Below are 26,208 nucleotides of genomic sequence, written 5' to 3'. Positions count from 1 at the left end.
GCTTTTGATGTCCGCGCTTGCGCACTTGCGATCTCCCTCCGTGCGGCCCCTGGCCAGGGCTCCCGAGGCCCGATCCGAGTGAGAAGAGGAAGATGGCGCTCACCAGGTTGGTGGGGCTGGTCTCCGCTTGGGGTCGGATTCCCTCCGTCCTGCTCACGGCCCAATCCACTTACACCCCGCAGGGTCCGGATCCTGGCGAGCCCTGTTCCGGGTGCGAGGTGGCTCCTGTCCCCGCCCCCGCCGAGGGACAAACCGCGCTGGCGGCGCCTAGGCCGCACCGAGCCGGGGCCTTTCCCGAACGCCCCGCCGCGGGCCCCGCCGCCAGGGGGACAGGGCCGGAGAGACGGGGCGGGGTGCGGGGACCGGACACGTCCCACCGGCCTGCGTCCCGGATCGGCCAGCGGCTGAGCATTGGGGCTGGGGGAGGGTAGGAGCTGCCAGCTCGCAGGGCGGCGCTGCGGGAGGCAGTGTGCACCCCGGGTCGGGAGGTCTGTGGCCACCCTTCGGGCCTGTACAACGGGGGCCCCGTAGAGGGGCCCTGGAGAGGGAGTTAAGGACGGGACCCTTCTTCCAGAATGTGCAGCGAGCTCTCTGGAGCTGAAAGAGTTAATTTCCCCTTCTCACCCCCCGTGTGGAGATAGCGGATCCCTAGGGTGTGATGCCTTCTCCGAGGGGCTACGCAGCCACTCCTGCGTGGAGACCGGGGCATAGGGAGCCTGAGGTCTAATGCAGCGTTGTCCAGAACATCCCTGTGCACGGGGGTTGCACATAACGCTCTGGATATAGGCAGACACCCATGGGCTGGGATGATAGATTGCTATCGCGTGCACAGCTCCATCTAGGTCCTAGAGCAGGCTACTTAGGATACATCTACACTACGGGGGGGGGGGCTGATTTAAGATACGTAAATTCAGCTACGCGAATAGTGTAGCTGAATTCGACGTATCGCAGCCAACTTACCCCGCTGTAGGGACGGCGGCAAAATCGACCTCTGCGGCTTCCCGTCGACGGCGCTTACTCCCACCTCCGCTGGTGGAGTAAGAGCGTCGATTCGGGGATCGATTGTCGCGTCCCAATGGGACGCGATAAATCGATCCCCGAGAGGTCGATTTCTACCCGCCGATTCAGGCAGGTAGTGTAGACCCAGCCTTAGGGAAGTTGAAAGATCAAGTGTCATTTCTCTCTCTAGCTTAAGGCATATCTCTTTTTGTGTTTACTCTGACATATAAACCTTTTGGCAGCCAAACGTTTCCTTAAGGACATGTAAAGAGGGGCAGCCTGGTACTCAGGAGGGGGTGCAGAGTGAGCTGAAACGTGGGAAGCTAAAAGTTTGGAATTTTAACTGAGTCCTTTGTTCTTGGCCAGTGGGAACAAGAGGTGCACACTTTCTCCAGAGCCCCTACCCGGAGAAAGGAACATCTTGTATAGCTTGGGTACTTAGTCCAAATCTTAGTGAGAATGAGGTATGTTTGTGAGACAGTCACTAAGAATTGGAGGAAATTTTCTTATTCACTTTGACAGAATGGTAGAAAACATACTTACTTGGAGAGATCTGCGCTCTGTTCTGTAAGAGTCATACTGCTCTGTTGTGAAAGAAAAGGCAGACCTGGCTCCTGCTGTGCTTTGGTTCAAACAGGGGTTGGAAATGCGTATTAATTAATTCTGTCCAGTCTAGAGAGGTGGAGAAAGAGTGCCACCTTCAACATTTCAACTCAGTAGTAGCTGTGGCCCAGTGGAAACGTCCTGCACTCAACTGTTAAATGTTATAAATCATTTCTGATCCAACACAGATCAGTGGCAAAGGTTAACAGTCCCTTGAAATAGTCTAATAACAGACTCAAATATTGCATTTGATCTCAGTTGTGTTGAGTGGGTGAGGCTGTCAAAGTTAACATCCTTTTCTTTTTGTTGTACAGTTTTTTACCAGCCCCAACTCAGCTGTCTCAGGACCAGCTAGAGTTAGAAGAAAGGGCAAGATCTCAGAGGTCAAGACAGACTGCACTGGTGTCATCGCGCAGGGAACCTCCCCCATATGGTTATCGGAAAGGATGGATACCACGAATGCTAGAGGTAAATATTTGAATTCACACTCTGGTGATAGCTCTCATTTATTATTGATGTATTTTTTATTTTTAAAAGGATAGATTAAATCTGAGCACTTGAATATAGCACAGAAAATTGTGTAGCGCCCCACCATATGAGAAATTGACTGGTTATGTCCACCAGTCCAGGTGGAAATATTCTGGGTTTGTTTTTGTTTTACAGTATTACTATTTACCATAGAAACTTTCTAGCTATATTGTACATTACCTTCCCTGTTGAGAATATTATAAAGTGAAAGCAAGCATCCCTTGAGATCATGGCCTTCTGAACACATGCCTATTTTCATTTTCCTGATTTGTTAAATACACAGTTCAGATTAAAGTTTTCTACGCATGATTACAGTTGGACAGCTAAAAACAGTTGCATCAGAGAACAAACTCATGGTTACAGTGTTTTCCTAAGTGACAGATTATCTTACTCTCCTGTGGTTGTAGAAAGCATTGGCATTTGTCAGACATTCAGTGTTAAATATATAACTGCCAAAAGCAACTTGAGATAATGATGCGTGTTCTTAGTCTTGACCCTGAACTTGGTTAATCTCATTTCAGCTGCAAATGCTGACAAGTTGGGAGTGAGAAACAAGTGTTTTTGAGAAATTGCACCAAGACACTTTGTATTTTGACCCAGAAATTCCTTGCAGTGATTTAAAATTACATTTGGCATGAGGTCTGAGACTTGGTGTGGTTAGTCCTAAACCAGTGTTAACAACAACAACACTTCTGGGACAAGGGACCAGTGACTCTACTGAAGTGTTAATATTTTGCAAACCACCAGGACTAGAAAAGGATATCTTATATATCAATTCCTGCTTTCCACTAATATACAATATTCTTTTTTAGTTTCAATGTCTGATGAGATATCAGATCTTAAAATGTCCACATTTTCATTAATTCTTCTCCCTACTGCATTTTAATTAGCGAAATTAATATTTTAGTAGTCACTGCCTCAAACTGCTAAAGATAGAAATCAATACTTAATGTCTTTTTAAAATTGGGTGTCATGGCTTTCAAATAGCATCCAGCCTCACTTCCAAACACGAGCAGTACATGAGCTGATAAGTATGTGGGAAGGACTGTTACAAGTATCTGTCCAGTTGGTAGATCAGTACAAATGTCTTTAAGAGCAGTAAACTGTTCCAAGCATGATCTTGGCCCAGAGAACAAAAACGAAGTTTAAAAATCAGTCTCTAACATAACAAGAGTACTATGAAAAGGAATCTCATTTGGGTTTATTGACCAATGACTAGCTTTTGGTCTGGTTAGGGTATGAAGACTATTTAATTCTGTAACTAGGATCTTGGAATGTGACACTTGAATGAAAGAGCCTTGGTAACTCAAATCAGATTGTTCTTAGCGTGTATGGAGCACTAATCCTAGATGTATCTCAACTGTTACGGATTCAAAATGGTCTGGTTTGAGAGGCCTGTCTCCTTCAGCTCATTAAATACTGAGTGAAAGGGCAGGTAAGAACTCTTGAAGCATGGGGGCCTGGAATTCCTATCCAAGTGCCAGCGTGTTGGAGTCTAGCATACCTACCATTTTGAATGTGTGAGCTACAGGTTTTGTGAAAAGAATGTTCCATCGTTAAAGCAACAAATAAGCTGCTAAAAAATGTCCACTGCTAATTGTGCTGTGAAAAGTGACAAATACCAAATATAGCTTAGCAGCAGAAAACTGTCACTCTTGTAACATTAGTAGTTTGCAGTTGCTTTATTGTAATAGTAAAATACTTGAAGTTCAAACTCCTTGATTCATGTATGAATCTAATTCTGTGATTATTATTTGTATTGTGGTAGTGTCTGACATATTCCAGTCAGGGATAGGAGCCCTTGTTTGGTGCAACAAATAATTCTGGACATTGACCGAAGGAAAACGAATGCATCTCTCTTCTATTTTAAGAATTCTGAATTCTGCTGCCCACTGAAAGAATACACTGTGGTATAGTCTGGTTGTTGCACTCTGGGAACAAGGCCATTGTGCTGGAACCAAAGCACTCCCTGCTCCCATTCCTTGCTGAAAAATACTGGCAAATCTCATGCTTGGTTTCATGCCAGGTTTCATTTATTGCTCACTTCTATTTCCTTTCTGTGCAGGATTTTGGAGATGGAGGTGCTTTCCCAGAAATCCATGTGGCCCAATACCCATTGGATATGGGCCGAAAGAAGAAAATGTCCAATGCTTTGGCCGTTCAAGTGGATGCAGAAGGAAAAATAAAATACGACGCTATAGCTCGACAGGGACAGTCAAAGGACAAGGTAATACACTCTTACAATAGGTGTGCATGTGTCTGGAAGCCTTAAACAAATTGGGTTAAACATGTTTGTTCTAACAAACTGTCACCATTTTGACATTGGAAATCTAGATGGTCACTTTTAAGCATTGACGTTTTTTGTTAAAAGATTAGGAGGTGAGGTAAGATCAGTCAGATATGAGTGGCATGATTGTGAGGATAAGGTGACCCAGAGCTACTTGCGTCTTTCTATTTTGAAACTGTGATAATAACTTTGATCTTACAGAGGTTAGGTAATGTGGGTGAAAGTGCCTACTCAAAAGTTGTCTATTGATGGCGAGTATCATACTGGAGTTTGACCATCATGGGGCATTCTAAAGAAAGCAAGGCATGAGGGTCAGCTTGTCAGAGTCAGCCTTCCATCAGACTTCTGTAATTCATGATCAAATTAGGGGTCTCTTTTTGACTATGAAATGCAGGCAGTAAAATAGCACAAGCACAACTTCCAGAAAAATGGACCCTATGTGCTTTTATTGTAACTGTCATGCTATCTGGAGTGACTCATGACCATGAGTATCTACCTCAGGGCAGATTGTCAAAAATAGGACAGACACCCCAAACTGGTGGAATGTTTTGTAATTAGATTTCACCAACCCAGTATCAGATGTGAACTCCTGTATCACTATACAGTCTTTCTGTGAGGCACAGACTGTCCCCTTAGGCTCTCTAGTCTATCTTGCCACTCAGGCAAGCTGGACTTAGTGATAAATGGTCACTTACACCAAAATCAAAACATATTCAGGTTGAGACCAGTCACTTACCTCAGATCAATTTGTACTGTATATCTCTCACCAATGATAATGCCTGTAGCCAATTCTGTAATAAACTAACTAAAGATTTATTAACTTGGAAAAAGAAGTAAGAGTTATTTACAGGTTAAAGCAAGCAAGCATATAACACAAATGAGTTGCAATCTAAATCCTAAGAGTAACAGAGTTGTAGTGATCTTTTAATTCAAAATAATCTTTCAGGGCAAATCCAGGGACAACCCTGGGGGATCTCTTGCTTCATTTTGGAGTCTCTGGCCCTGTGAGAGTTCAAACGGCAAAGAGATTATCATTTTTCCTTGTGAGGCATTTTAATATCTTCTTCCCTCAGAAATCAAGCTGATAGAGTTCCCACAGAAGTCCCTTCGTCATGTGGGGGGAGGGAGGAAAAGGAGGAGGAATGCACTTCAGAGTCCTTGATATCATACAATGGCTCATTTGCCTTTAATTAACAGGATTTAACATCTTGTTAGAGACCATCAACATGTACAACAAATGTATTGCACAAGTCTCTTTCCTGGTTTGTTGAGTTACATAGAGGTTTACAATGCAAATGCTTGCTATCACTTTATAACGTGGGGTATAGTTGCATGAGAACAATACATGCAGCATGCTACAGGCATTTTATAAAACATTAAACACAACTTAACATCGAATATTTATTTGCTAATGCTAACGCACAAGTAGCCAAGAGTGGTTTCCAGCTATGCATTTGTACATGTTCGGTGAGGCCTGGGGCCAGTGTCACAGTAACATTTACCTTTTTTTTGATGCTCTTCATGTTTTAACTCTTTTGGATTGGAGTCTTATTTTGTTATTGCAACTTCCATTGCATTGCAGTATGGGGTGAGCAATGTTGCTGACTTAAAATTGCCATACTGTAAGACGTTCTGAGCCCAGAACTGCTCCCACTGAAGTCCGTGACAAAACTCCCATTGACTTCAATGAGGACAGATTTGGCTCCTATATCTGTAGTAGTGATTCCTAAAAGGAAATGGTTAAATTGGGTATTGTGGTGTCTTAATTGACATTTAGAAGACCATTATGAAAACTCCCAAGCCCACTATGAGGAGCCCATATTTCAGAGAGGGTGGATTGGATCATAGACTACATCAAAGCTTTAATTTTCCTTAAACAGGTGTGGGGGCAGGAGAATTAGTGAGGTTTGACTAGATCAGATGTTTGACCATTTCCTTGCCACAGTAACTATTATCCATCTCTCTCCAGAGTAACCTAAAGGAAATCTGAAAAGAAAGAGCTGAACACAAAGGGCTTTTTAATTTAAAATCATTGAGATGTTGATATGGATAATTGTTCAGGAACTCAAGATTCTTCCTGGATTGATGGATATCCCCATGAAAATTTAAGCACTAGGAAGAGCACTTACTTTTTACAGGGATGAGTGCTGTTCAAAACCCCAAGGTAGATGGGGAAGGCATGTAGCTTTCTAAAAGTATCAAGTGCCCAATGAATGCGATGGTGACTCAAACTTTGAGGGGTGAAAATTTCCTTAATCAGAACACTAGGATGGTTAAAAATCATTTACTTTTTAAAAACTCAGATTAGTTTTTTTTACTTTTACACTTTTCTGAAGTTTATTATGCAACTCTGTGTGATGCTTCAGACAAACTATTGCAGTCATTTAAATACATAGAAAATCCAGTCAGTTATGTATGTTGAATAAATGCTAGGTATTGTGTATCTTCATGACATAAGCACTCTACTACAGCATATTTGAAACATGGGCTAAAATCAGTTTTGCTCTGAACTCTCATGTGAACTGAAATTGATTGGAAGGAATAAAAGTACGTAATGGAAATATGTTTAGTTTTGAACAAGACTTCCATGGGGCTGCCACAAGAATTTGAAAGTAGCTGTTAAATAGGGCTAGAGATTTATAATACAACGAAGTATAGCATGGCTAAGCAGTGACTAGTGGAGGCAAGGGGAAAATACTAAACACTTTAAATCTTAAAAGATTTGTGCCAACTTTAACTTTATCCACACAGCCTCCAGGGAGGAAGGTAAGTGTTGTTCCTAGCTAAAAATGAGTATGTGGAGCTAGAGAGTGGATAAGTAACTTGCCTGAGGCTAGGCAGTGTGTTAGTGGCAGAGCCAGGATTAGAATGCAGAAATTCCTGGATCCCAGTCCTATGGTCTGAATCCTGGACCATGCTGACTCCACCTACAGATATTTGAATGTAAACACTTGGGGAAGAGAGGAATTATTTATGGTGGTACAATGGGACATAACTAGGACTAAGAGGTGAAATAAAGAAAAGGAAAACTTAGATTCTGTCTCAGGAAAATGAATGACATTGTGGAATAGTCTACTATGGAAGTGACAAGCCCCATTGCTAGATGTTTTAAAGGAGACATGAGAAAGCATTAGAAAGTATGGTATGTGAAATGATTCTTCATTGGCCTGCTGTGAATTGGGTGACCTAAAGTGGATTTTACAGATCTAACTTTTGTGATTACACAATATGAATAAGATTGACTACAGAATCTTTAATAGCCTGTACTATACATATCATTCAAATATTCTTCAAATCTCAGTACCTATGACTGAAGAAGAGCAGATGTTTATAAATAGGCCCACCAGGTGTTCTGGATCTAACTGGGATTGCTTCATGAGCTGCTTATTTGTCTGGGCTAAGAACAGACGTTATTTTGCTTTCGCCACAGCCTATGGATTTTCTCAAATTTGAATTAAATAGTTCGCCTTTCTGTGAAGGAGACTGTCGCTGCTGAACAGTTTTATCACTACAACCCTTATATCTAGGTGGCTTACCAGCAACTTACATCACTTCCGCTGTTTGCCTCCAATGTTTCCTTTCCATATAAAAAACACGAGTACAAAGAACTTCCATAGAAAAACTTTGGGCTTGTGGGTACTTGAAGATCTGATACATCACCTCTGCTTCTTGAGGATGGCAGAAGCAGCCTGATAAATGCCAGGCATCTACAGATAAATCCAGACCTGACTTTATGGATATCTGGTTTATGATCCACAATAGCACACCTGGCTCCTTTATTGCCAGAGCTTATTCCAATACCAGCTTTTCCCATGTGGCTTGTGATGGAATTTAGATGGCACACAGCATAAGTTAATGCCTCTTGGAGCATCACTGACTTACCTGTCTTGTTGAGGATAATGTTATGCTTCCATGTTAGGGGAACTTACCGTATAGGGTAGCTGTCCCCAAAGTCCATCCTGACCATGGCAGAATTAGCCTCTTTCCAGTACAGTGGCTGTGTGTGGAGGAGCTGGTGACAGTATGTGGAGTTGGAAGTGATACTACTTAGCTGCCTTTTACTGACATTGCTTTTCAAAGGCCACTTTTATGGAACTCGCATGCTTCTCTTCTTCATGCCTTGTAGCAAGGGAGCAAATGTCATGGCTCTGTCTATCCGTCACAACATATAACCACATCACTGTTGCTAAGTTAGCCCAATGTTTGACAAAAATCAGCTCATAGATGAAGAACAGTTTGTTGAAGTTGTACCTCAAAAAGATGGAGGTCATGCTGATAGAGAGAGGAAAGTATTTGGAGAAGTTTGCAACTATGCTGCAGTCTCCCTTAACTGACCTGAACTGGTCAAATTTTATAGCCCAAGCGAGTTCCTGCATACTTCTCTGATGCTAAACTCCCACATAGCAGCATCTGTGAGTAACTCCTCTGCATCCTTCAGCTGTCTAGGAGACTGTCTTGGCAGATGATGACCTAGCCTGGATGTTATCTCCTGATTAATGCCCAAGTAGATTGCACTATTGTAGCTCAAACTGTCGGACCTCAAGAAACTACAACTAGTATAAAATGCAGTGATACGTCTCGTCAACATTGGCTATTACGAGCATCACAAGCCCGTCATCTACTTTAAACTGGCTCCCTAGAATATTGCATCACATTCAAGGTCTTGGTCTTTGGCTTTACAACACTTAACGATCAGGACCTAGGATACTTCAAACTCCAGGACAAGGACCGCATTTGACAACTGCACTCCTTGGACACAGTGGAACTATCTACTGCAAGGATAAAGCTAGTCTGCAGGAGATGGAGCTTTCTCGAGGGCTGGGCCAACACTGTGGAACAAACTCTCATGTGATGTAAGAACCACCACAAACCTCACCGTCTTCCGTTTGAAGTAGAAGGCACTCTTCTTAATTCTTGCTTTCACTAATGGAAACACATAACACAACATACATTTAAAATAAAGCTACATATAATTGTCTCCTGAGGGAGTGGGGGGGAAAGGGGGAGAGAGAGAACCACTTGTCAGCAATGCTAATCCTGTTGATAAAAGAACTCGGATATCACAGTGATGGCTATAGTATGAGAACATGAATAGAATAGACCTAATAATTTGTGAAATGGTTCATTACTCATATCGGAGTAGTATCCATCTCTTTTGATAGAACTTTCCTTGAGAAGTGGGGTTAATCCTGGGTCTTTGTGGAGTGACCTGAATTCCAGTTTGGATAAATAGATGGTGCCTTCTCCAGTTGAAGTGCAGGGGAGAATTTTGAAGTTAGTCACTTTTGCCATAGACCAAAATGGAAAAATCTGTTTTGCAGCGTTCGGGGTTACCACATTCCATCCTGTAGATGGCTGCATTTCAGGCAGGCAAGTGATCCTTACTTTACATATGTAGTTGATAAAGCTCTGTTTAGAGCCACTTTGAATATACAGAATCAAACATATTGTTGAAAAAATATTGAAACAGTTACAATGTGACAAGTTTTAGGCAAGAAAGTTCTCCATATAAGCCTGTTCTTATAGAATTCTAAGCATGTATGATCAGATTCTACTACTAGGTGAAGTGCCTTCAGATATAGAAATATCAGAGAGCAATCTCTTCTGATAGCACCATAGCACACAAACATTTAGTCTTTGCCTGTTATGACTGCCCCAACCTGCAAAAGGAATCTTTCAGTGGGACCAATAAGTTGATTTCTGATCACTCCACATTGGAATAATTTCAAAATGAAATGCTAAAGTCCAATAGTGATGAATCTCTCTTACCTGACTTTCCTTCGTCCTCATCATCAAAAAAGTGGTCCAATTAAAATTTATAAGATACTTGTACCTTTTTTTGTTTTTGAAGGAGGTAGGAATATTGGTTATCACCACTAATGTCAGACTAATCTCCACATTGCATCCACTTTACTGTCACTTTGCACACAAGTAGAATGCCTGTTTAGTGGGTAATGAGTTGTGGATTTAGTTCACAAAGCTCATTTGTGCTCCAATCACCTGACAGAGGTATATTGTAATTTTGAGATAACTCCTTTAGCCTTCTCTTGTCTCTGAGAATATTCTGAGCTCCTTCGATTGCTTGGTCCTTCGTGCAGTGAGGCTCTTGGGTTTTATAGTTAATTACTATAGAGGAATACTGTTCTTCAGATGTCCTTCACTCAGCTTTGTGAGATGCTGGAATAGTGTTGCTCATTTAAGGGATTATTAATTTTGGAGTATGTGGATAAGAAGCAGTAAATGGCTCTTGTGTGCTAATTTAACAGTGAGGCTACAGGTCAGTTTTATAGTTAGGCATACACTATTAGTAGCAGTTTATTCCACCTTCCTACTTGCAAGAATAGCTATTGAGAGATTTTAACCCTTTGAACCAGGATTTTCTGGTGTTACTTATTGAGACAGATGTAAAATCCTAATTCTAGGTGCAATGGGGTTTTTTTTCTGTATGAACCTTTCAGTAACACTCCTTCCCTATATTATTATTATTATTGGGGCTTACAATTTAATAATTGTGTGGGAGGACTGAATTATTCATGCTAGGAAAAACATGAGATTTCTCAAATATTTAGCAATTTCAAGGAGGTAGGGAAGATGATGATGTAAGGTATAAAAGCAGGATAGCCGTTTGAATGAAGTTTCCCTAGTTCTTGAAAACTGATATATAAATCTGGGTTTTCTAGCTTTGCTGGGGGATCCCAAAAAAGGAGAGGGACTGGGAGCCAGGAATTCATTAATTCTAATCCCAGCTCTAATGGCAGTTTGCTATGTGACTTGGGGCAGGTCACTTCTTTGCCTCAAGTTTTTCCATCTGTAAAATGGGGGTTATACTACTTCCCTATTTCACAGATGTTTTTTGAGAAATCCTGATTACTGTGGTGCACCTGGAAGCTGAATGATTGCTATATAAATGCTAGATATTATCAAAAGGATAATCTGTCTTCTGAAATATCTCCTTGCGGAATGGTGCATTTCCATGTATTCCTGTTCCACAACACTGATCAATTATAATGTGTTTCAGGTAATTTACAGCAAATATACAGATCTGGTACCTAAAGAGGTTATGAATGTGGATGACCCTGACCTGCAAAGACCTGATGAGGAAGCAGTGAAAGAGGTACTATATGCATTGATGCACATAGCTATTAACGCTACATTTTATTTTTTGTATTTTTGTTATGGTACTCAACATTATATTCCTAATTACAGCTAACTGAAAAGACGAGAGCAGCCTTGGAGAAATCTGTCTCCCAGAAAGTTGCGGCAGCCATGCCAGTCCGAGCAGCCGACAAACTAGCTCCTGCTCAGTACATCCGGTATGGACTTAGTTAAAGTATATAATCCTTTTGTGTAGAATTGGTTAGTAAGAGCATGCCTTGATTTTTGGGAGGAGGGTCCTCTCTTTTGAAGCTTACTCCTTTGCAGGAGGCTGCAGTGTGAAACTTAATTCAAGAAATATAGACTTCATTATTAATGACAAGTTAGTTTGAAGCATGTTGATTGTCTTCACACCAGAAGTTAAAACATTTTAAAAGGTTATTGCTTTTTAATGGAATATGATATTAGTCCCGTTACAGAGGGCACAGTGTGCTGGGGAAACTGACCATGATGTGTGTGTTTCCACGCAAAATGAGGTCTTTATAAGCAGGCTCTCCCTTTACATAGTGTGACCAACTCTAAAGCAATTCTGAACTACAAGATTAGTCTTTATTTAGAAGGAATCTCAGCGGTGGCCACAAGAAACTTCCAAACCAGGGTTTCGGTCACTTCAGAGCATACTTCTGCAAGTATATTAAGGGCTTTTCTGGGCCATAGCAGGGTGCGTAGTCCAACGATGTCTATGAGCATGTACTGTGGCATCTGACTAGATAAGACTCTTCTCGTCCTTCTAGTTTGTAATTTAAAGGTTCTACTCTGTCCTGTTGCAGAAACAGGACTCTATAACACTGTAGCCTGAAAAGGGGCAGTTCAAATGCTGAATTAATGTCAAGTTACATCGTGCATTCTGATGTTGAAGAGCATTTTAAAAAATTGGTGTGAACAAAACTGAAATGCAGAGTAGTTAAATGAGGAAGGATGAGGCTGGCAGTGTATAGAGAACTGAATGTATCTCAACTGCTTTCTTCAGATACACACCATCTCAGCAGGGTGTGGCCTTCAACTCTGGAGCAAAACAGAGGGTTATTCGAATGGTGGAGATGCAGAAGGACCCCATGGAACCTCCAAGATTCAAGTGAGTACCTGGAATTTTTCATAGCAAGTAGAGGATTTTATAAACACATTTTCTTACTGCCTATTGATCACACTGTGATTTATCCTTCAGGATTAACAAGAAAATTCCTCGTGGGCCACCTTCTCCTCCTGCTCCTGTAATGCACTCCCCTAGCAGAAAGGTATTGAATGTAGTTGCTATTTTCTGGTCTGGCTTCTAGTGTGTGTTCTCAAACCCCACTCTATTGAGATCTAGCTGGTACCTGTGGTGCTTTTTCTCCTTTCCTCTGCTTTATGGTGTGTTGCTAGGTGATTAATTTAGTGTGAAATGTAAAATTCTGTGCCTGGGCAGTATTGAAGGTATATTTTCCTATATACCTTCACAAAGGTTGATTTAAATTCCCCACTTGTTTTACAAAAGCTCACATTGCTGTGACTCTTCTCAGCTTGGAGGGTTGGTGAGGCTTTAGACCTAGGATATCAGTACTGCTCTTTGACCAACCTCCTGTATTTGTTTCTTGCAGTGTGTAGGACTAACAGGGCATTATTTTAAGTAATTAAAATATAATATGGGCTCAGGACTGATTAACAATTTTACCTTTTTCATATGCAAGTTACTTAGTCTGTGCTGAAGTTTTGAGAAATAAACCAGTTCAATGTATCTCTTATAAATTTCTTAAAAGATTGAGCAAGCAGTTACAAACAAACAAGTTCAAGTGAAATATGTCACCAGTTAATTTATAATTTTTATAAAGGTATAATACAATGGTCAAATTATGGGTACAAGTCAATGGTTCAATTTATCTGGCTAGTCAGTTACTACATTTAGTAATTTAATTATGAGCAAGTTAAGGAAAACAAGCTTCTTAAAGTTTTACAGGAAGGTTAAGGGGAGACATTCCTTTTGACTTGAGCAGTTTAGATCAATGTCTGCTAAGAGGCAAAGGCTATTGCCTGTCTTGGTTTTAGGGAAATAGAGCTCTTAAAATAATTTTCCATAGATTCCCTTTTGGCTTTTTCTCCCATTAACCTTCACTGTTTAAAAATTTTTGTTAAGCTTGGTTTGTTTAATACATTCCCCTCCCCACTTTAACACAATGCCTGTATCTTTCTGGCAGTCTGGCACAGACACAGAATGATTTATAAAATCCCAGACTTATAGGAACTTTGGAACAATATTGGTTTAACCCAGAGATCTTTTTCTTTTTCAATAACTCCCTTTAGAGGTTTGGTGTCTACTTTGGAGAACAGTTAGTAATTCATAGAGAGACACGCATACACCCACACAGAAACTAGTGAGCATTGGAGTGATTTGAGCATCCTCAAATTGCTTTAGAGAAGGATTTTCACACCTTCCTAAAACCTTTAGCTCACATGATTGTCTTAGTTTGGATCTAAACTGATATTAACCGGTGTCTTTGGTGATGATGCGATGTAATTTAAGCACATTCGCATGTGAGGAGGAGGGTTGGTCTCTTCTCTCTTAGTTGTACTGCATGATTGGCTCAGTTGGTGTTGTTGTCTTTTACCACCCTTCCTTTGGATAGCCAGTCCAGAGAGGAAGAGAGTAGGATACAACTTGGGGTGTTGTGTTGATGTTTGGCATCGTTTGTAGGGCTCAGTGACTTCTCTGCTTCTCCCCAAGGGACACTCTTGTCCAATCATGGATTCCAGGATGTTGGCTATAGCTCATCATGGAACCATGACCTGGCATCTTGCTATTCCTTTACAAAGAACCTTTTCTTTCTGACTTGTCCCAATACTTCCCTAGCTGTCTTTTTGAGAGAGAGGAAGTGGAGAATTTTCCTTACTGGTATAAATCTAAAAAGTCTTTTCTCTTCTCCCCCCAACCCCCCTCCCTTGTCCTTTCTCTCAATTCAGATGACCGTGAAAGAGCAACAAGAGTGGAAAATTCCTCCATGCATTTCAAACTGGAAAAATGCAAAGGTAATTAAGTTGTAATAAACTCAGCCTTTAATATTGCATCCTGCTGAGAGACTTCTGTGAATGATCTGCAGCCTGAATAATACTGGCTTTAAACCTCTAGAGCTCAGTAAAGTGTCTGCTTTCAGAATGGAGAACAGTTGTAGAGCTCAGTTTTTCTCTCTCCTATTTATTATGAGTGTCAAGATGACAGGAGCACAGAGCTGATGGGGAATATATTACTTCATGGAAGAGATTATATGTGTTGAGAGAAGAAATGGTATTTAATAAAATCCCCATAATATTGCAGTATGTGGAGCTTGAAACCAAAACCTCTGAGTTCTTTGTGAAAGTCAATTAAACTGATCAAAGGGGAAAGCGGCATCAGAGGACAGAGTGCATTTCTTTACACGCACTCAGACTCTCCAGATAGTTCTCAATTATTCCTTCTAAAACTAGTGCATTTTCCATCTCCAATTTAACTAGGGACATATGTGTTGTGCCTTCAGCAAGAACAATAGGGGGTCCCACTGCTTCTGTCAGTAGATCAGCGTTTGCAAGCGATACTAATAATAAAATTTCAGTGACTATTCTGACCATTCTCTCAAAGTTGCTGCTGTGCAGAAATTCCAAACGAAGGAGGCAGGAAAAGCAACATGCTGTGGTACTTTTTCCTACCCAAATGCAACTGTTTAACTGTGCTTGACAGTGATTAGAGGCTCGAGTTTTAAACTGCTTAAACCCTAGCTAAGCAAAAACATCATAGAAATCTGTCTTAAATATCTCCCAAAATACCTGCAGTATTCATAGACTTGCATTTTTGAGGTGGGAGCCTTGTCTCCTGGGGACACAGAGTCCTGAAGTGACTAGTGTTTTATATGTATTAAAAACAATTCAGAGAAATCAGGTTTTAAACACAGATTTTAAAACTGGCTACCACCAGAAACAGTGCGTCACTAGTTTTTAACACAAAGTCAAGAGCTGAGATGTATCAATTGCAGATGATCACTCGCATCCCAGTAAAAGATGCTAGTTGAAAAAATAGATGATCCTTGTGGAAAAAAGGAGACTGGAGACAAGGTTTGTATTCTCCAGCATAATTATGCAAATGCATGAAAAGAAAGTCCAATGAAGCATATTAACGACGGGTAAAGGTTTTGATTTCCTTGTTCAGTATTCCACATTTCTTTCTGGTGATGAAGTGTCTGTCTGTTTTCACTCTAGGGTTACACTATTCCATTAGACAAGCGTCTGGCTGCAGATGGCAGAGGACTGCAGACTGTTCATATTAATGAAAACTTTGCCAAGCTGGCTGAGGCTCTCTACATTGCTGACAGAAAGGTCAGGCTGTTGTTTAATCTCAGTGTTGTTATGGTTGGTTTAATTATTTTCTTCTGTGTATTTTTATTTCCTTGGGAAAAATCAACTGAGTGATGTTGTAGCTTTCTACTCCCATCTTCCTCTTGGGCTGACATGAGACATATAAGTTGTATCGTCAAGATATTTGAATCAACAGCTCAGCATGGACTGGTCTCCAGGGAGCTTGTGGCTCTCTTCTTACCCCATCTCTACACTTTGGGGGGAGGAGGGAAGAAGCTAAGTCGGTCTAAGTTACGCAACTTCAGCTACGAAAATAGCATAGCTGAAGTCGATGTACTTAGAGCTACTCACCATGGTGTCTTCACTGCGGTAGGTTGACTGCTAACACTCCCCCGTCAATTCCACGTACGCTTCTCACTCTGGTGGAGTACTGGAGTCAACGGGAGAGCGCTTGGCGGTCGAGTTAATCGCGTCTTCACTAGACGCGATAAATCGACCCCCGCTGGATTGATCGCTCTGGAGGTAAGTGTAGACATGCCCTTAGTCTTAGCTGCTAGGCTACGTGGCTACCTGTTTTTTTTTTTTCCATGTTAACAATCTGGTTCCTATTGAAAACAAAGTCTGTTTAGTGGGCAGCTTCATAGCTGTTGCTCTCCTTGCATCCCTTGCCCTACCAGCATATTAACAAGTGTGCTTAATCTCATGCAGGCTCGTGAGGCTGTGGAGATGCGTGCCCAGGTGGAGAGAAAGATGGCACAGAAAGAAAAGGAAAAGCATGAGGAAAAGCTCAGAGAAATGGCCCAGAAAGCCCGAGAGAGGAGAGCTGGAATCAAAACCCATGCTGAGAAAGGTACATCCATCCTCTCCTTCTCTGCAAGAAATCTTGTCAGGATATTAAAGTTGCTTTCATGTTAGTTTGAACCCTTTAAACTAGTTGGAAGAATATGAGAGCCTATGTTAACTAAACTCAGACTGCGATTGCTAAGTACAGCAAATGCTTCTCGTAGCTTGAGTGACCTAGAGTCAACTCAGCTGGTTAGTGGGAGTGCAGTTTGATTTTGAGCCCCAAGCTCCCGTGTCAGTGAATGCTGCAGAGGAGGTTCTTCAGAAAACTAGAGATGCACTCTGACCACAACAAGGAGCAGCTTTTATGGATTTGTAGAGGTTACCCTTGACTTAAAGGAGGGGCTAAGGCAGCGAGAGATTGGGGGGAACAAACTAATTCACTTCTGTTGTCGAGAGTGTGCCGATATTTCCATTCTGATTCTTTTCACGCGACTATAACTGAGTTACATATTTTATGCCAACCCACAATAAGACAGTCACAGGCCAAGAACAAATCTGACTTTACAAAACATAAATGAGCTTTTTTTTTTTTTCTTTAAGTCTTAGAGGATGTCAAACAGGAATTTTTTTGCATCCCTGTAACTGGGCTTGTTTTAAACAAAACTCTGCAGTCTTTAGTTCACACTGAACACTAGATTTGTTAGCTACTAAACTATGAATCCCAAGTACTGGAATAGCTGTATGCTCTGGATTGAAATATTATGTCAAAGATCTAGGTACCAGCTACAAAGAGCAAACATACTATCTGGTGATAAATCCACTCAATTATTGGATGTTCTTCTCTACAGCTGGAAGTGCATGCATGCCAGGGCTTGTTCTTTGGATACTAAAACCTAATTTGAATAACACTTCAAAGCATAACTCTTCTGTAGTACATGGGGACCTATCCCTGTGACACCCTTTAACTTCCATGGGAGTTGCCAAGTGTTAATCCCCAGGCATTGCAGAGAGAAAAGTATCCCTTGAGGATTTAACTTAAACCCCTGAAAGCCAAGAAAACGTGGGTCAGACAGACTGCATCCTCCATCTGTCTTGTCAAGCCCAGGTGTTAGAGAAATGCTTTCAAAGTCATTAGAAAGGGATGTTTTAATTCTGCTTTTTCAGTTTGTTAAACATCTAATTTAAAAAGTGGTAGAGCCCTTCATCTTCTGCAAATCAACACTGATTTCAGTTACTGCAGTGGTGACTGGTTTAACTCTGATTTTACTTATTTGATAATCTTAAATGTGTTTGTACAGAGGATGGAGAAGCTAGAGAAAGGGATGAAATCAGACATGACCGTCGCAAAGAGAGACAGCATGACAGGAATCTTTCTAGAGCAGCCCCTGACAAAAGGTGAGTCAGGAAGAGCAGCTTATCTAATTGCTGTATTCATGCAACTCCCTTCCTAGGCAGTGGAAATAACAGTAAAGAAGTTTCCACCCATGGCCAAGTTTGGGTGACCTGTATTGGTGAGAGGGTATTCACTGGTATTCCTCCCTCACTTTCTGTTACAGGATTTTAAAAGTTTTATCAGCATTGCCAGTAGTGTGCGTAAGTTCCTGGAGTAAATATCTAGATCACGAAACTCAAGTTTCACAGGATGTCTGCAAAGCATTTAACTTTATGGAAACTGAGTTTATAGGATGTGCACTTTGATCGTAAGGAACTAACACTAAAAACCCGCATTTGGCCTGTACCAGCTGATTTGGGCTTAGGGGCTATTTAATTGCAGTGTAGATGTCTAGTCTTGAGCTTGAGCCCAGGCTCTAGGACCCTGTGACGTGGGAGGGTCCGAGTGCTCAGGCTGTAGCCTGAGCCCAGAAATCTACAGTCCTGCAGCCCTGGGAGCCTGAGTCAGCTGGGATGGACCAGCTGTGGGCTTTTAGTTGTAGTGTAGACATACCTGCAATTAATGAAAGATTTGTAGTAGTTAGTATGGCACTTAGCCCCTGGGGAGCTAGTTTTCTTGATCAGAAGCTATTTAACTCAGAGCTCTCAAACTTATGTATATACCCTGAACCAGAACCATTTGTCTGAAGGCATTTATAACTTCTGCAAGCATTTTGAGGAATTTAGTTGTGAACCAAAGTTTTAGTGATACAGAGCCTAGGAAACATGTAAAGTCTCAGTTGGGATGAAATTCTGACCTGAGGTCAACTTGAAACCTGCTGTTGACTTCAGTAAGGCCAGGATTTCACCCCGGTATGTGGTTCCAGTTCATTGAACCATTTTGCTTGAATTAAATAAGTTTGAACTCTTTAGGCTACACCTGCTAAGCCTGTGTGTTTGCCCAGACCAACTTTTAAGCTCCCAGGGCTTGCACTTTTGAAATTTTTGTGGTGATCGGCTCTGAAATTAACCACCCAACATCCTAAGATTGTCTTCTGTACTGGTTCTTATTGAAAGCAAATACAGAGGTTTCTAAACCCAAACCAGTTTGATGTGATGTTAAACAGTGGAAAAGCAAACTCAAAGGCCTTCCCCAACTAAAGCATGACTTCCCCAAAATGTCTCCTGTGCCAAGAGACCACGTTAACCTTCAGCCTAAAAAGGGAAGTTGTGGGGTCAAAATCCAGCTTCTGATGGAAACTGTCTTAGTCATAGCTCCAACAGCAGGTCATGATTTTTAATCTTAATCAAAATTATTAAAGTTATCTTCCAAGTGAAGAATGTTAATTTTGTTACGTTTTTAACTCAGGTCAAAGCTGCAGAGAAATGAGAACAGAGATATCAGTGAAGTTATTGCCCTGGGTGTTCCCAATCCTCGGACATCCAATGAGGTCCAGTATGACCAGAGACTTTTCAACCAGAGCAAGGTAAAGAAATGAGACCCCTTCACACTTGTGTTTATTTCTAAAACATGAATGTTGGGCCAACTCATCCCTTTGTAGGGACAGTCCAGTGCAGGGAATTAGTGACCCCTTTCTGCTGGATGTACAGAGGAAAGCTTTGAAGGCAGACAGACATGTTGTAAGACTGAGCAGGAGCCACTTCAGCTAGCTGTTCTGATTCCCTTTCATTTAGTGCTGCGATACTAAAGTGATTGGATACTCTCTAAATACGTAGATGGATGATGACCCTCTGTGAGGGGAATGAAGGAACTTCATTTGAAACACTTTTCACCAAATCCATAAAGAAATAAGGGAAATGTGCTACTGAGACAAGGAGGCATATGGTAAAGACGTAGATTTAGAACAGGAAGTTAATAGTAGCTGGAAAGTGGCAGATTGCAACTCCATGTTTTACTGCTCATATTGAAAATGCTTCTCAAACAATTGTCACTTGCAGTAAGTTTTATTTAACTAGGTCCCAACTGTACTTTGAAATCAACACTATCACTGAAGTCTAGTTAATTCAAAGAACTGCACGTGCCCCTTTGTTCTCCTGTCAAGTGACTTTAAAATAATTTTTCCTATTTGTTCTCACTTCTTGTGAAAGACCCAGGAAGAAGAAAAATTTACACAGCAGATGTTTGTAGCACTGAGAGTTCATGATCAGTAGACATTATATATTGTACCACCCTGTAATTCACCAGCTTAATGTTACCTCACTGAGCTTTTGAAAACACTCATATCCTACTCTGATTAGTACCTCACACATTATCCATTCTCTTCTCCTTTTCAGGGTATGGACAGCGGATTTGCTGGAGGAGAGGATGAAATTTACAATGTCTATGACCAGCCGTGGAGAAGCGGTAAAGACATGGCCCAGAACATCTACAGACCTAGTAAAAATGTGGACAAAGACATGTATGGAGATGACTTAGAGGCTCGAATAAAGACTAATAGGTAAGAAAACAGGAGAAACTCAGTCTCTTCCTGTGCCATTTAAAACAATCTGGATTGAACATTATCTCTCTTCTGCTGCAGGTTTGTTCCAGATAAGGAATTTTCTGGCTCAGACCGTAGACAGAGGGGCAGAGAGGGACCCGTTCAATTTGAGGAAGATCCCTTCGGTCTGGACAAGTTCTTGGAGGAAGCTAAACAGCATGGGGGTTCTAAGAGGCCCTCTGACAGTAGCCGCCCTAAAGAACATGAGCATGAGGGCAAGAAGAGGAGGAAGGAGTGAATAGACTGACCTAATTGAGTACTAAAAATGGACTATAAACTAGGACTTCATGCTCATGACATTTTTAATCTATCAGCAGGAGTGTACAGTGGATGGTCATACATGAAGCAATTTAGCAGTTCTGTGCAGTATAGACAGATGTGCATAATGATTCTTTTAAGTTCTAACCAGGACAACCACCCATGGAGAACAGGGGAGGGGGAAGATTGTTTTGAACCATTCAGGGGCATATTATCTTTATGCAGGGCTTTAGCTATGCTACTCCCCTCTCTCCCATCAGCACTCACAAGAACTCTGTCCCAGCCTCTCAGGGTAAGATATCCTTGCCTGGAGCTTTAGTTTTTTGTTGTTTTGTTTAAACTAGCAAAGCTTTTACTTAATATGATAGTTCTCCTTCTGTATATAGCTAACTCTCTGCTTAAGCTGTAATAAATGGAATTTGGGGGAGCTTGTAGGATAGAGTTCTTATGATTCACAGCCGCAGCAGGAAGAAACAGCTGGATTCTGTTTTAAAGTCAAATACTCTCACCCTTCCCATCAGTAATGTTTATTTTAGACTTTCTTTACATGTTGGTGAAATAAAGTCTCCTGCTGCTGCTAACTCATGTCAGCTGCTCCTTCATTTGCATACCGTCTTCGAAAACTTCTGGGTTTGTGCTCTTGAACCTGGAGCTGAAATAGTGAAAGCAGCTATTTAAACCACAATTGAAACTTCTATTCAACTTCAACAGGAGATAACTGACATAATATCCTCCCTCCCCACTGATCTCCTTCTGGGACAGATGCTCTCAGAAGGTATTTTGCTCTGCTACACTTGCAGTTTCAGGAGCCATAAGTATAGATACTAGGTTCCCAACAAGAAAGTTAGAAATTGCTGCCCTGTGGGAGAAAAATCTTAATAGCTTCCCCAGAACTACATGTAAAACTAGTGGAAAGTAACTGTCTAGGATTAAATGGGATAAACTGCCTATGCATAGTCTTCTACAGGGAGGAAAAATGGTCACAGGAGGGAAAGGGTCCCAAACAATACTGACAAAAGGCCTTGTTCTGTAAGGAAATAAGTCCCCCTCCTCCCTCCCCCCCCCCCCCCCCCCCCGAGAGGATGGAGTAGTTGGGAGCAATCACTGACTTCAGGAGCCAGTGTCTTGTTATTCCTGTGACTGAGGCCACTAAAAGAGACAGCAAGTGGTTGGGCTCTACTGTCATCACTTTTCTGATACTTTGCTCTAAAGTTGTTGCATCAAACCTGGACAACTCAGTTGTCTGACTCTAGCATTATCCACACAAGTTTTGGGGCATTGAGACAATACATTCAATGTGGACATGAGGTAATATACTGAATTGCACAAGCAAGAAATGAAAAATTCAGGTGAGGGAGTATGCCTGCCCTTTGACACAAAACCTCAGGCTTCTTCTGAATCCTCATGTGCTGGATTTCCAGATAGCCTTAGTGGCCCAAACCACCACCTTCTAGCCCTTCTGTATTGGCTGGAAAGGCCTTGATTGATGGGGAGTGTCATCCAGATCTTTGACCGTCAGTATAAATGTGTGCAATATGCTTTACATGAGACTACTTCAGGTATGGCTACACTACAATTAAACACCTGCAGCTAGCTTATGCCAGCTGACTCTGGGTTCTGTCTACAGAGCTGTTTAACTGCAGTGTAAACGTTTGTACTAGAGCTTGGGTTCTAGGACCCTACCAGGGGAAACGATCCCAGAGCCTGAACTCCAGTCCAAGCATCTACACAGCCGTTAAACAGCTATGTAGCCCAAGCCCTGCACACTCAAAGTCGTGTGTGTGTGTGTGTGTGTGTGTGCGCGTGTCCATCCCCATCCTTTAAGGCCACTCTTTAGTTGTGGTTATATGAATGACACCTGTGCCAGGGCTCCCAGCCCCATGCCTGACCCTGTTCCCAGCCCAGGGCTGGGATTGGGGCCAGGAGTAGAGCCACACCTGGCCACAGGCCCAGCCCCTCTACCCCTGTCCACATCTTTCTTCCCCCCGCCCCCTGAGGCACAGCCCAGCTCACAGACAGGGTAAGGGGGGGCCGCAACCATCAAAAGTTTGGGGACCACTTATATAGACTGTCCCTAAGTTTATATAGCTGTGGGCTACATTCAAGGCTGTCTTGGACAGCCCTCTACTCCTGAATTTTTCTTCCTTTTAGTCTAACATGAGGGAAGTTTAATTTTCAAGAGACACTGCAGAATCTACTTAGTCACGCTATCTGAAAAAGAGGTTTGGGATAACATCAGAGAAAGTTCTCAGTAGTTATAGGTTGGAGTGTTACAGTTGTCAATTTTACATTACTTCTATTGTAGTGTTTAGATGGTTCATCCAACTTGGGTTGGGTGAGGCACACGGAACACACCTCAACAACCCTGGGCTACTCAAAAGAAGGTAAGAGTTCAGTTTCTTTTATAAAATAAAATGTTCATTTAAAACAAGCTGTTACCTTGACACCTTCTAGGATGTGGGATTCCTTCTGTAATACATTGCGAAGGCCTTCTTCTGAAGAGTATCCAATCCAGCAAACGCCTTTATGAAATCCTGTTTCTTTATCCTAGCCACCAAATACAAAATAAAATGTAGCTCAATAGACTGACAAAGTACTACATATACATTGTTACAACACCCTCTTAAAGTTTTTCATGGTAAAGATCCTTAGTTCACTAGAGAAAATTAAATACTTTTTTTCAGGAGCCCATCATACCGTTTCCAGAATACTTGTGCCCAACTGCCTTGTGAACTTGAATTTAACTGGATACTACCTCCCCTCCAACAACTTGAGGCCAGCAGCCAAAAACGTTGTCTTTTCAACATTAGTTTAAAAGGCTGGATAGCACAGGGTGGTTATTTGTTCAAGACTGAAGGCATTATCTATTATCTACCACAAGTGGCAGCATTTAAATGGAGGTTGATCTAAGGCCTTGGCTACACTTACAGCTGTACAGCACTGTGAGGTAAACCTGTATTCGTACAGCTGAGTAGGGAAAAGCGCTGCAGTCTGTCCACACTGACAGCTGCCAGCGCAGTGGTGTGGCCACACTTGCAATATTTGCAGCTGTGTTGGGAGCAGTGCATTATGGGCAGCTATCCCAGCATTCATGTGGCTGCGACGTGCTTTTCAAAACGGGGAGGGGGTGGATTGTGACAGGGAGTGTGGGGGAGAGAGTGTGCTTTTTGGAGCACGTCAGCTCTCTATTTTGCAAGTTCTGAACTCCTGGCCCCCTGCTCATTCATTTACTCACTCAAAGCAAGCTGCTTTTCTCTGAGGTATGAGCTTTGAAACTGGCACTTCCGCATTCCTGCAGCCTGGTCACAACAATGGAGAGGACTGCCCACTTGAGAAGGTGATCAGCGCAGCACTACAAGCATTTACACTCACACCTGTGAGTTGTAGCCACTCCACTGCGCTGTTATTCCTCTCGGAAATGTGGAGTACCTGCAGCGGTGTACCCAGGGAGATACAGCACTGCACGTGCCCTGCCAGTATGGAGGGGGAGTGAGCTACAGCGCTGGGGGAGGCTTTACAGCGCTGTAGGGTGACCAGCCATCCCTATTTTATCGGGACTGTCCCAATATTTCCTTGTTTGTCCCACGTCCCAACCAATATGCGGTCGGGACACTAGACAAACAAGGAAATGCTCCGGAGCCCCGGAAGTGCTCACGTCCGTCCCCTCTCCCCCCCCCCCCCCACCCGATTCCCACCATTCCTCCTCCCTCCACAAGCTCTGGAGGGAGGCCCCAGAGACACGGGGAGCACGGGGCCGGAGTGGCCCCAGTGCAGGCAGGACTCAGTCGGGCAGTAGGTGGGCGGCCCGCGAGGCCAGGCAGGGGCTGTTCTCCTCCCCGGGCAGCGGGACTGGGAGCAGCCGCTGCTGCAGCTCCCACTGCCGTGGGGGGAGGAAGCAACTGATGGCCAAGCTCGGCGGCTACGGCTGTGGCTCTGGCGCCCGGGCCTGCTGCGGGGACCCAGCAGCACGCACGCTGCGCCCAGCCCCTGGCCACTCGCGTCTAGGCTACTGCCTAGCTGGTGCTATCCCGCGGCAGCCCCAGGGCGGAGGCATCGGCAGCCCAGCCCCGTTGGTTCCCCTGCGGGACCCGAGTGGGACGGGGGGCTGGAGCCTGCTGCCCCCACTCAGGGGCCGCCGCGGGATAGCACCAGCTGGGCAGCAGCCCAGACGTGTCTGGCCAGTGGCTGGGCGCAGCGTGCGTGCTGCTGGGTCCCCGCAGCAGGCCCAGGCTCGGGGGGTTCGGGCCCGGGCGCCAGAGCCACAGCCGCTGAGCTTGGCCATCGTCCGCTTCCTCCCCCCGCACCAGTGGGAGCTGCAGCAGCGGCTGCTCCCGAGTCCCGCTGCCCAGGGGGGGAGAACAGCCGCCGCCTGGCCCCGCGGGCTGCCCCCCTCCTCTCCGTCCTGCCTGCTCGGGGCCAGGCCAGACTGTCACTCACCCTGGCCCTGCGCTTCCCCTGCGTCTCCTGGCCCTCCCTCCAGCGCTTGTGGAGGAAGGGTTTTTTGTTTTGTTTTTTGACCACCCCACCCCACCCCGTGTCCCGATATTTGACTTGGGTGATCTGGTCACCCTACAGCGCTGTAACTTGCAAGTGTAGCCAAGGCCTAAATCACAAGCCTGAGCCTTGGAAAGTGAAGGAACAGGATTACAGCAGTAGTCTGAGACTATTGCAATCTGCTTTCCTAGGAAGACAAGCAAGATGCATAGGGAAAAAAAAAAAGCCATGACTTCCTAAATTCCTTTTAATTGACTTACCACTTTAAAAACGCATTGCTATCCACGAAGAGGAAAGCCAGCTACAATAGCCAAATCTGCCAAAGTACCTCAGGCCTGAGCTACAGCTAGTTAGGCCTGGGTCTACTACACATTTCTGCCACTGAATTTCAATCATGACCAGCAGCACCACTTCTAACTTATGCTGAATCTTCTGTCTAGACATTAGCCTTGTCATAGTGTGAGATTTGTAGTGTCCCGTAAAGAGTGGTGATAAAGACATCAGTTTTATTTCTGGAAATAAGATGATTCCTTGCAGTGCCCAATAATTTCATGCACTTCCCAAGTGGTCTCCAATTCTTATTAAACCTACTCTTACGTAAAATGATCAGTTCACAACAAGAAATTTCAGGGGGTTGCTTGTTTTGTTGTCTAGCTGTAGCTTACTAACATTGGGGTTATCAGTGAGGGGACAAGAGACTTGTGTTGAAATATTAATTTTTGAGACACTGGACTGGTAATCAGTGTCCTACTAGTTAAGACAGCTTTAGAGAAATATTTTAAACTTACATAGAATTAAAGTAAAGGCACAGATGTATCTGCTATACCTTCAAAATGGAATTTATTCACCACCATTCAGTCAGAATATTTTTACGTAAGACAACTGAGAAAAGTGAGGCAGCAGAAGCATTGTTTAGATGAACCACCATGC

The 26,208-nt window shown here is 43.0% G+C and overlaps 2 protein-coding genes across 2 annotated transcripts in view; one reads left to right on the top strand and one right to left on the bottom strand.

Annotated features, from left to right (window-relative positions):
• SNW1 (SNW domain containing 1) lies at window positions 1-21,365 on the top strand. Its single transcript, XM_054024926.1, has 14 exons — window positions 1-106; window positions 1,917-2,070; window positions 4,196-4,357; window positions 11,436-11,531; window positions 11,624-11,730; window positions 12,543-12,647; window positions 12,738-12,807; window positions 14,507-14,572; window positions 15,773-15,889; window positions 16,577-16,718; window positions 17,953-18,049; window positions 19,395-19,512; window positions 20,321-20,484; window positions 20,566-21,365. The coding sequence occupies exons 1-14, from the start codon at window positions 93-95 to the stop codon at window positions 20,762-20,764; spliced, it is 1,611 nt and encodes a 536-aa protein (XP_053880901.1). The 5' UTR covers window positions 1-92; the 3' UTR covers window positions 20,765-21,365.
• The window catches only part of SLIRP (SRA stem-loop interacting RNA binding protein), a 6,296-nt gene continuing 1,383 nt past the window's right edge, over window positions 21,296-26,208 (bottom strand). The window contains exons 3-4 of the mRNA XM_054024929.1: window positions 23,224-23,331; window positions 21,296-21,436 (exon numbers count right to left, since the gene is read on the bottom strand). Of these exons, the coding sequence (XP_053880904.1) occupies window positions 21,362-21,436; window positions 23,224-23,331 (183 nt within the window). The 3' untranslated portion in view covers window positions 21,296-21,361. The remainder of the gene's footprint in view (window positions 21,437-23,223; window positions 23,332-26,208) is intronic.

The sequence above is a fragment of the Malaclemys terrapin genome, chromosome 4 (genome assembly GCF_027887155.1).
Source record: "Malaclemys terrapin pileata isolate rMalTer1 chromosome 4, rMalTer1.hap1, whole genome shotgun sequence".
Classification (NCBI taxonomy): Eukaryota; Metazoa; Chordata; order Testudines; family Emydidae; genus Malaclemys; species Malaclemys terrapin.
Note: the sequence above shows the minus strand (reverse complement) of the source record. Positions and strands in the feature narration are given on the sequence as shown.

Bases quoted from the DNA above. Each gene is read 5' to 3' on its own strand.
- SNW1 (XM_054024926.1), top strand. The intron at 14,573-15,772 runs GTAATTAAGTTG...TTTTCACTCTAG, and splicing joins CAAACTGGAAAAATGCAAAG to GGTTACACTATTCCATTAGA. The intron at 18,050-19,394 runs GTGAGTCAGGAA...TTTTTAACTCAG, and splicing joins AGAGCAGCCCCTGACAAAAG to GTCAAAGCTGCAGAGAAATG.